The sequence below is a fragment of the Osmerus eperlanus genome, chromosome 17 (assembly GCF_963692335.1).
Source record: "Osmerus eperlanus chromosome 17, fOsmEpe2.1, whole genome shotgun sequence".
In the NCBI taxonomy this organism is placed as follows: Eukaryota; Metazoa; Chordata; class Actinopteri; order Osmeriformes; family Osmeridae; genus Osmerus; species Osmerus eperlanus.
The window spans coordinates 5,326,985-5,337,946 of NC_085034.1; the positions used below are offsets into that span (position 1 = coordinate 5,326,985).

The 10,962-nt window shown below is 42.7% G+C and overlaps 2 protein-coding genes across 5 annotated transcripts; both read left to right on the top strand.

The window, feature by feature from the left end:
• Positions 1-320: 320 nt before the first annotated feature.
• Positions 321-6,762, top strand: trim35-14 (tripartite motif containing 35-14). Its single transcript, XM_062483646.1, has 12 exons — positions 321-838; positions 1,704-1,790; positions 1,874-2,104; positions 2,458-2,480; positions 2,561-2,685; positions 2,964-3,493; positions 4,404-4,856; positions 5,126-5,221; positions 5,293-5,523; positions 5,626-5,648; positions 5,738-5,856; positions 5,989-6,762. The coding sequence occupies exons 1-12, from the start codon at positions 386-388 to the stop codon at positions 6,531-6,533; spliced, it is 2,916 nt and encodes a 971-aa protein (XP_062339630.1). The 5' UTR covers positions 321-385; the 3' UTR covers positions 6,534-6,762.
• A 110-nt stretch (positions 6,763-6,872) lies between these two features.
• Positions 6,873-10,434, top strand: LOC134037718 (protein mono-ADP-ribosyltransferase TIPARP-like). Of its 4 annotated transcripts, none has more exons than XM_062483198.1 (7): positions 6,873-7,096; positions 7,442-8,310; positions 8,662-8,830; positions 8,993-9,180; positions 9,356-9,619; positions 9,792-9,941; positions 10,036-10,434. In XM_062483198.1, the coding sequence occupies exons 2-7, from the start codon at positions 7,475-7,477 to the stop codon at positions 10,157-10,159; spliced, it is 1,731 nt and encodes a 576-aa protein (XP_062339182.1). In that variant the 5' UTR covers positions 6,873-7,096; positions 7,442-7,474; the 3' UTR covers positions 10,160-10,434. The 4 variants fall into 4 exon arrangements, with proteins under 4 accessions (XP_062339182.1, XP_062339181.1, XP_062339179.1 ...); XM_062483197.1 differs by having other exon boundaries at positions 7,442-7,600; positions 7,694-8,310; positions 9,792-10,434; XM_062483195.1 differs by having other exon boundaries at positions 9,792-10,434.
• The last annotated feature ends 528 nt before the right edge of the window (positions 10,435-10,962 follow it).

Below are 10,962 nucleotides of genomic sequence, written 5' to 3' on the forward strand. Positions count from 1 at the left end.
AGCGAAGATGGTTTACTTATTGTTATGATATGAAAAAGCAGACCACTTGGCTCCACCCCATCGGATGATGACTCACTTTCACAGGAAGTAGGAAGTCTAAACAACGTCAATGTCGTAGCTTGTTTTTCAGCTGTGCCTTGAAAGGTAAGTGTCTCTGGAACGTTTTTTTTTTCGTTTTTCTTTTACAAAATGCAAATGTCGATGGCAGGAAAGATTTAAAATAAAGTCAAGTTCAGCATGTTATTTCAAACAGTCAAGTGAAAAGCAATATTACTCCATCCAGAGGGTTTGTGTGTGACCATATCTCTATTTATTATCAGGAATAGCAGCTTGGATCCGTCTAGAGTAAGAGAGTCACACCACTTCCCTTTGAGAGTTTTTACAAATGGCAACTAATATCTCTCTGCTGGAGGAACACCTGTCTTGTCCCATTTGCTGTGGCATATTCAACAACCCTGTGGTGTTACAGTGCAGCCATAGCTTCTGCCATGGGTGTCTGCAAGAGTGCTGGCAGGACATAGAGAGTGTGACCTGTCCGGTGTGTAGGAAAGAGTGTTCCACTGAGGAGCCCAGAGTGAGCCTTGCCTTGAAGGGACTCTGTGAATCCATACAGAGCAAGAGTGAGACGACCATAGGATCCCAGGACGTGTCAAGATCCCAGGACGTGTCAGGATCCCAGGATGTCTCCGGATCTCAGGACATGTGCCTGCTACATGATGAGAAACTCAAATTGTTCTGTTTTGAGGACAAGCAGCCCATTTGTGTTGTTTGTCACACATCCAAAGCACATAAGGGCCATGAGTGCTATCCCATTGAAGAGGCTGTTTCTGAACTGCAGGTGAGATAGAGCACATGTTTTTGCAAGTACTGTTTTCTCTTATTTACTGTTAATCAGATATAATGATTACCGTTATGTGTTCATTTAGCAGAACATTTAATCCTAAGCAATAGCAATTTATGGGGTATACGTTTGGCCGGATAAATGCTTGCTGAATTGGTTATGACATAAATTTCCTGGCTAACATTGAGATCATAAACAGTTATTTCGTTTTTTGTCTTTGTAGGTTGTGTCAGATACACTTTACATTTACATGTATTCATTTAGCAGACGTTTTTATCCAATGTAGTGGTAAATATTCTCAAAGTTTGAAACAGCACTGGAACTCAGCAAAGTTTAATGCAAAGTGTTTATTAGAATTCAGAGTGACAGAGATTCCAACAAACGTGAGCAAGATCCCGGGATCACACTGGAATTTTTCTCCTGACATTTCTCTTATATATTTTCCCAATTTTTTTATGATGTTTTGCCATTGGTACAATACTTGTTGGTCACCGAATGCATTATTCATTCTTACCCTGCTGGTTTCCTTGTCCTAGGGGATTCAGATCAGGTGCTTTTTTTGCATAGAAAACTCTCCCATTTTTAGGCCTACTCTGGCCTTGAAGGCCAGCTGCTAGCCCTAAGCCCCTAATCCAGATCTTTACACTTTGGGCTTAATATCTTTTAGTGGCAATAATAATCAGTCAACAGCTTTGCATCTAGTTTTCAGTTGTATAGCATATGCTAAAAAGGTGATTAAGAGTTTCATTTTAAATCATATAAATCCATAATAATAATTACAACAGTGTGATGTTTTTTCCCCACAACAGCAAGGTGACTTACAAGAAAGTTGACAATATTTAAATACAACCTTTGACTCTAGGATGAAATCAAGGTTATTCTGCTGAAAAGCAAATGCCTGCTGGAGCCAGCCAAGGTGGAACATAAAGCCCTGATGGACCACATAACGGTTGGTCTGTTTTCATTTTTTCACGTCACACAGCAAAAAGTTAAAGAACACTAACAAAATATATATTTTTTGGTTTGCTTTAGTACCAGGGACAATGTGGAGAGGAAGCGATAAGAGCCCAGTTTGTTAAACTACAGGAGTTTCTGGAGGAGGAGAAAGCTGCCAGGATAGCTGCTCTGAGGAAAGAAGAAACGCAGAAATATGAAGTGATAAGAGAAAGAAATGACACTTTGACCAAGGAGATGTCGTCCTATTTAGAGACTTCTTCAGGAATCAGTAAGGACATGGAGAATGACGATGTCACCTTTCTGAAGGTACAATAGGACTTGGGAACCTTGGGGACGATTAGGAGTTTTGTCATTACTTGGTAGGCAATGTAAACATGTGAACAGGGGGGTATTCCAGAAAGCAGGATATGCAACTTAACGCGTAAGTTAACCCACTAGCTGATTCACAATGTTGTAGCAACCTACTGGCAATGTTGCTACAACGCTGGGTGTCAGCTGGGGAGTTAACTTACCCGGGTATTTCACATAACCTGTTTTCTGCAATACCCCCCAGGTGTACAGTGAGAAACTTAAAAACATATTAGTGTCCAGTTGTTCCCTATAGAATGGGTGTTAGAAGTATTGAGTTGTTTCTCATTAAAACAATGTTGTCTCTACAGAACTACAAGTCAATACTAGACAGGTAAGTCCTGTTCAATCAGTTGTTTTCGTGACTGAAAATGACGCAGTTGGTAACCACACCAAGGATATTTATTACCACAGAGCAAAGAGCACCTCTCAGCACACACCTCAGCAGACTGATCCAGGCATGTTGATTGATATGGCCCAACATATCGGATCTCTAAAGTTCAAAATCTGGACCAAGATGACAGCACTTCTTGAACACAGTAAGTTTGTTCATGGAAGGCCAGTCTACAGAGCACACAGCTAAAGTTACATAATTTCTTCATTTCATTTAGCAGACACTTTTATACAAAGCAACATGCAAATAGTGCATGTAGAAAGCACAGCAGAAGATCAAGGATCAGAAATGCAAATTCTAACAGTATTTTGGTGGCCTAAGTCAAGGACTGGTTTGTATTATAGTAGACACATCACACCATGTTAATGTGTGTAAATGTGTTTCTGTACTGAAACACATTTCTGTACTGTCCCCTTCCCAAAGATCCAGTCACAATGGATCCTAACACACTGTCCAAAAAACTCATCCTCACTGATGACCTCACCAGTGTGACATATAGTGAGAAGAACCAGGCATGGCCAGATGTTCCTGAGCGAATGTTGGCAGGAGTCTTGGGATCTGAGGGCTACAATAAAGGCAGCCACTACTGGTTTGTGGATGTTGGAGACAGTGACAACTGGACCTTAGGGGTGGTCAAGGAGTCAATCACACGCAAAAAGTTGTTGAAAATGGATCCTGAGAGTGGACTGTGGAGCATCAGGTTTGTCAGTGGGAAATACAGGGCAGGTGTGAAAGCACGCTCGGAGATACATGTAGCAGAGCGCCCTCGTGTGATCAGAGTACAGCTGAACTACGACAAAGGGGAGTTGAAGTTTTCAAATCGGATATCCCAAGCAGAATTATACACTTTCAACAACAAGTTCACAGGGAATGTGTACCCATACTTTAATACTAGCAGCCTTACATGTCCACTGAAGCTTCAGATATTAGACTTGAGTTTTGGAGGCGTTCAATAACTAACTTTTTGGCTGAGGAATGTTGTAAATTATTCTTGTGCTGGAAAATTACAAATTATCTCCAAACTGTTGATCTCAATATTAAAATGTTTGAAGTTGATCTGTTCATCTGTTTCTTTTTCTTCTTCTTTTTTTACATGTAACGAAGGCCCACAGAAAATAGACAAATACATTAAAATACACTTCAGGCAGTTATATTTATTCACCAATCATAACCCTGAAAATGGCTTCACATTTAAATACCTGAAAGTTGTTGAAGCTTAAGTTCAGAATCAGAATTCACTACCAGGTTTCACCACCAGACGGGGATAGCTTTTTGAAATCTACAGTATGTTTTACTTAAATAATAACGGAGCAGTCTGCTGCTTAAATCAAAACAAGTTTGTAACTGTAAACTGAAATATTGGAGCCTAATCTGAGATGTTTTGTTTATTTTAAACATTCTATACTTTTACAAGATGTGTTGCATCATTGCAGTGTCATACTTGAATAAAACATCTTACCTTGTTAATTTAACTCATTCTTGAGCTAAGATGGTTTACCTACTGTTATGATATTTTCAACCGGGACAAGGACAAAACAGAAAAAGATATACGGGAAACTTTCAATCTAAGATTTAAGTAAATGCTTTTCTTTCAAGGGTTAAAAAGCCGACCACTTGGCTCCACCCCATCGGATGATGACTCACTTTAACAGGAAGCAGGAAGTCGAAACAACGTCAGTGTCGTAGCTTGTTTTTCAGCTGTGCCTTGAAAGGTGAGTCTCTGGAACGTTTTTTCTTTTCTTTTACAAAACGCATGTTATTTCAAACAGTCAAGTGAAAAGCAATATCACTCCCTCCAGAGTGTTTGTGTGTGACTAAATCGAAATCAGTTTTGTCTGTTACACTTCCAGCCCGTGCCTTTGACGTACATACCTTACGATAAGGGAAACCTGGATGGCAGTCGCCAGACTCTCTCTCGCTGAGGTGGATCTCTCCTGCCCCATATGTTGTGACATCTTTAGGGACCCTGTGGTCCTCAAATGCAGCCATAGCTTCTGCGCCTCCTGCCTGCAGCAGTACTGGTCTGGGAAGGGGTCCTGTCGCGACTGCCCCCTCTGCAGGAGGGAGACTGTGGAAGAGCCTGTGGCCAGTCTGACCCTGAAGAACCTGTGTGAGTCCTACATCCAGGAGAGTGAAGCCCAGGACTCAGCAGGCGAGCTGTACTGTGAACCAGGGGAGCTATGTGCTCTCCATGGGGAAAGGCTCAAGCTCTTCTGCTTGCAGGACAAAGCGCCAATCTGTGTGGTGTGCCACACCTCCAGGAAGCACAAACAACACGAGTGCTGCCCTGTCAACGAGGCTATCGTCGAAATGAAGGTCAGTAACATCAACGTCTCGGATTACTTATTGGGCTTCGATGGCACACTGTTTATTGGTGTTAACAATAAGTTAACAGTTTGGTCGGAATAATGCTTTTGAAGTTAAGCCTGGTGATATTTACTATTGCCTTTGGACTTGGATGTGAAACACTGTCTGCTTTTGTAGATATTTGTAGAGTTGTCCCAGATACTTATTCAGCCTTGTCACTGAAAGGACTGGAGAAAGAGGCTCACATAATCTAAATTCTACGTTCCTATTTTGGATAGGAGAAGATCACGTTTGCTCTCACCTCTCTGCAAGAGAAGAGGGAATCTTTTGACAAAATGAAGCAAAGCTACGAGAACATAATGACACACCTTCAGGTAAACGCTGATGTCGATCACTCATTAAAAACTCTTAATACCAACAGCATTATAAGGGAGCTGTTTTTCAGGCCCAGGCCTACTTTGTGGAGAGGAGAACCCACGAGGAGTTTGAGAAGCTCCATCAGTTCCTCAAGGCAGAGGAGGAGGCTAGGATGGCCTCACTGAAGGAGGAGGAGGAGAGCAAGACAGAGAGAATGAGGCAGAAGATTGAGGAGGTGAACAATAACATAGCCTCTCTCTCTGACACGATAAGATCCCTCGAAGCAGAGATGGCCTTGGAGGACATCTCCCTCTTGCATGTGAGCTTGTCCACATATGGACGTCATTTTAATTGTGTTCTAGGTGGATCACCAAAGTGCAGCGGTTTTTGTTTGTTAATATTTGTCTTTTTCTTCCCCCAGAAATACAAGAAGACTATGTCAAGGTATGTTTCCTCATTTTGTCAGTGCTGACAACCTATTTTGCCAGTGGCCTTGTGCGTTTCCTATTAAAGTACTTTATTTGGTGTTGCAGTGCTCAGTGTACACTACAGGAACCAATTGTGGATCAGGGATGCCTCATAGATGTGGCCAAGTACCTTGGTTCTCTTAAGTATATGGTATGGGAGAGAATGCGTGGGATCATTAAATACAGTAAGTACATAAGACCATGATATAATATATATACAGTAAAGTCAGACACACTCAGTAGACCCCAAGAGATGACGGCAGCACAGCTTTTTCACTTCATCAGGTACTAAAGATGTGTTGTCACACTCTCCTCAGCACCTGTGACCCTTGACCCCAACACAGCTGCTCCGTGGCTCCTCCTATCAGAAGACCTCACGAGTGTGAGAGACAGTGATGACAAACAGATGCTTCCGGAAAACCCAGAGAGGTTTGACCCTGATACTGGCGTTCTGGGCCACGAGGGCTTCACCTCAGGAAAACACACCTGGGATGTAGAGGTTGGGGAGAACAGCGCCTGGGTCCTGGGTGTGGCCAAAGAATCTGTCCTGAGGAAGGAAAAAGTATCCTCAGTGCTGAAAAATGGCTACTTATCTGTTTACTTTTACCACAAGATGTATTTTGCAGGAACCTCCCCCCTAACACGTCTTAACCTGAAGAAGAAGCCTCAGAGAATCAGGGTGCAGGTGGATTGTGAGAGGGGGAGAGTGTCTTTCTCTGATCCGGCAGACAACTCCAACATCTACACATTCAAACATGTCTTTTCTGAAAGGGTCTTCCCCTACTTCTGGGTTGGATGTAAACAGTGTCCTCTCAGGATTGAGCCACTAGAGGTCTCTGTAAAAACGATTGATTGTAGTTGAGAATCTCAATTAATAATATATTTTTCTTTTGAAGTATAATTGATTTAGTACTTAAATAATATAAGACAGCACTTACACATATTCTGAGATTCTATTCAATTATTAATTGCATGTCACTACACTTAAGATTGTATTTTTCGATTGTTATTTTGTTTTGTTTCAGATACTATAATTGTGACAATTAGTAACTGTTTGTTGTTGGAGCAAGAATAAAAGCATGTCAACTAAAGGTGTCATTTGTTTTGTTTACTTGTAATTTATTAATATAATCATAAGTTACTATTACTACTTTTTCGTTAGAGGGCAGTTGGAATAAACCACTCTTGGAATGTTCAGATCCAGACGTGAGTTAAAACCTCGGAACTGCTAGAATCTAAAATAATTTGTAAAATTCTCCGGAGGGTACCTACTGCGGAGGCCTACATTTAATTATGTTAGACGAATTTTTCAGTCCACCATCGTTTGACTTGTAGGCCTATTAACTTGTGTAAAGTGAACTTCTAATAGGACAGTCGACAAAGCGGTACAGTAACGCACAACGCAGTGTAAGGAAGAAGACAGAAGTAGGCTACGTCTTATACCTATATTATAATAGTGTTAGAAGGAATATATTGTTATTATGTCTATGTATGTTTGTATAACGTTTTTAAGATGGTTTGAATGATTATGTTTGACTTAATGTTGTGTAAACCCGTCACTATGCCCTCGATAGCCTCCCTCTAGAGTTAGCAAATCGCACATGTATTTTTTTTTTTTCAAAGTTGAGTAAAAGGATAGCTTAGACGGTGACCATTACTTGTGTCTCCAGGGCTTTGGAACAGAAACCATCGAATTAATTATTCATTTTAGATATATCCTTGCAGTTTTTAAAGTAGATACTCCTGCTTTAAACTCGTATTTCTCTACAGATTATAAAAGAGACTAACCTCTCAACAAGCAAGATGAAAAAGAGAAAGGAAAGTGAGATTTCTCGCAAAGATTCACCTTCAGCGTCATCCAAAGTCAGCTTCCTGAGCTCCCGTCTTCTTCTTCTGGAGATGCCCTCTGACACCAACACCAGCCTTCCAGTGTGGGACAGTATGCGCTCACAACAAGTGGACATCGGATGGACTGTGACACCTTACAGTATTAATGTTTGTTTCACTCCTCTCCTGTCCAAGCCGGTGCCAGCCCCAGGGTGTAGCCGAATCAGTGTCACACCCAGGACCACCCTGGCCTCAACCCAGCCTCAGACCGGAGCCATCAGCCTTCAACAAATCATCATCCAATCCCTGTCTCAACACGCAGGTTCAGACCCAAACACTCCTAATGTCCTGGTCACTTTCCCCCAGAGCAGCCTCCAGATATCCCTACCACCTCACCCTCCCGGCCTCCCCACCCCCAACCAGGTCCTCATCCCCAACTCTGTCATCCTCCCGTTGCCTTTTATCATCAAGCAACCTCAACCTCCAACTCAGCCCAGCACCTCTGCCAAGAAAGATAGCACTGTAGCCACCACAAGCTACCAGGCCCAGTTCACAACCTCTACTCCACCCCTGTCTGCCTGTCGCCTCTTCCACACCAAGAACTCCCCTGACATCCAGATATGTGACCACTTCCTGATCAACGATTGTTTCCTTGGGCTCAAGTGCAAGAAACATCACACGCCGTTCCCCTTCCACTGGCAGCTGCGGAACAGCACGTGCGATCAGTGGTTGGACTTTTCCACTTGTAACCAGGTACGCCTGGAGAGGCTGTACTGTCATGTCAGCAGAGACGAGATAAGCATGCGTGATGGGTGAGTAGAGTAATGCAGCATACTCTAATACACCATGGATATTTGTGGTTTGTTTCTGCTTTAATTAGCCAGATACTGTAACCAAGATGTTATTGTTGCTTTGTATCTTTTTGTCCATTGTGCCTGGTAGCTGAAGACTTGAACTCTTACCGAATACTGTTAAAACTATGTCCATGATCTTCTGCCGTACCTTCTATGCACTCTTTGTCGTGTCTTTTTGGATGAAAGTATGTGTCAAATGAATGAAATGCGTTTATTATGTCAAGCTTATTCAGAAATGTGAAATCTTGTGTCCAATTCACTTCATTTGGACATCATTTCACAACAATATGTGTTGTGAATATCTTTCAGAATGTCTGTAGTCACCTTGTCGTTTGACACTATGGAGGTTGGAAAATCTGAGAAGTATGACCTGGTTAGGCGTCTCTCCAACACCTCCAACCGAATCTGTAACCCCCACTTCCCTACCGAGTGGCACTTTTTCTGGTGGAACTACCTTAGCTGGGAGGAGTACAAACAGGTAGGGCTGCTGTGCACACAACCACACACACACGACCACACGCACACAAACACATTGCATTGGCATCTTCCTCTGTACCAGTCAATCTCTTCTTCTGTCCTTCGACTGCATGTCATTAATACTGAGCTTTAGTGATAGCAGTGTCTGTGATGGCTTTGGCAGGATGTGTCTAAGCTCCTTCTGGATACGATGGCCAGTGAAAGACTGGACTGTCGCTTCCACATCGGATCCCAGGAGTACATGGTGAACTTCCTCAGCATGACCCAGACCAATGTCACCACAGGCTTTGAGCGCAGGATCCGATGGAGACCGGCCTACCGTTCGGTGCTAGACCTGCTGCCTCACCTCAGGTACAGCCCATTGCTGAGTGGGGCTGGAGTTTACAAATACAACATGTCTGAATGTGTGGGGGGGACATGTCAACCCCATACTTAGTGCAATCTAGCTAGTGTCGAGCCCAATCTGGGGAAATCTAAACCACAGACAGCACTTTTACATCGCCTCAACTTTCCACTCACTGCACAGGACAGGCATTTTGACTGTCCCCACTCCTGCTGATTCACCGGCGGGTAACTTCAGCGTGGATCCCCTGGAAGAGTTCTCCACCTGGTACCCTCCCACGTGGGCTCCAAACCCAGAGCAGAACAGCATCATGGTGGACGTGCCCCCCTTCTCTCCAGTATACCAGAAGATCTACCGCCTGTTCCACCAGAGCCTGCCAGAGATCAGCGTGGAGATCCTCAACATCCTGCAGATTCAAAATGTCCTCCATTGGGACAAGTTCCAGAGGTATAGGAAGTAACCAATACCTACTGCTTTACAAGTTTCACTGTAACAATGAGTAATGCCGCCAAGTCAGAGTTAATCCTATAGCACATTTAAACACAACAATGTACAATCATGTGAGTGTCTTTCCGAATGTGTTTAGGCACCTTGTGCTAACAAGTCTGTGTTGCCCCAGACATAAGGAGCACATGCTGAAGTGTGACCCCAGGGCAGGTCAGGGGCTGGAGCGACATCTGTTCCACGGCACCCCAGGCACCAACATCCAAGACATCTGCCACAACAACATCGACCCGCGCGTCGCCGGGGTCAACGGCGTGTCTCACGGGTACGGTGCCTACTTTGCCTGCGACGCTAGATACTCCAACACCTACGCTACCCCGTCTGGTGACAGCCTGACCCAACACATGTTCCTCGCCAAGGTTCTGGTGGGCAAGATGGTCGTGGGAAAGCAGAAGTTCCGCCGTCCCCCGCCGGTCAACAAGAACAACTACAACCTGTACGACTCCTGTGTGGACAGCCTGTCCAAGCCCTCCATCTTTGTAGTCTTTGACAGGTGCCAGTGCTACCCATACTACCTAATCAAGTACAGAGAGCTGCCCCTGGTGGTGGAATTGGTGTGAGCCTAGTGAATATGTTAGTTTTGTTAACAAGTAAATGTTAATTCTGAAGAAGCTTGACTGTGACTCGAGTTACAGAGATCCAGACATAAGATGTCAAAACTGTTTACTGTTGAATATTTTTGTTCACCTGGTTCAAAGGAAAATTGTATCTGCAGTAGATCACCTTTTATCTTTAGATGAATACAAATGACACATGGGTCCAGTGGAGTTTAACTATTATCAAGTAGAAAAAAAAAGGATGGATATGCAATCTTCCAGTTTAATTCAGAGTTTCTTCATGGTAAACATTGGATATGTTTGTATGTTTTCCAACTGTTTATTTTGACTAAGTAGTGTTTCTGAAAAAATAAACTGTGAAGTCAAATATTCACAAATGTTCTGTATATACATTAAAAATAAATAAAGCAAATGTTTTCTTACTGTAAATGAAACAACAAGTCTAAATCACTTACAATAAATTCATTTAATTTACATTCATATGAACATATGCCATAAAAGTACACTAGATTATGAATGGAATGTCATTTACCAAAAATCTCATAGTAAAAGTTGTATTACTTACATAACTAAATAACGTTTTATCAAACATTTCCCTTCGTTTTCAAAAAAGCTAAACTTCCTTAAGGGTACTGGCACACACATGATCAGTGCTGAAACATGTTGTTCTGGAATCAACCATTTTCTTCCTCAAGAGAAATCATTCCACTGCTCATAATAAGCAGACAT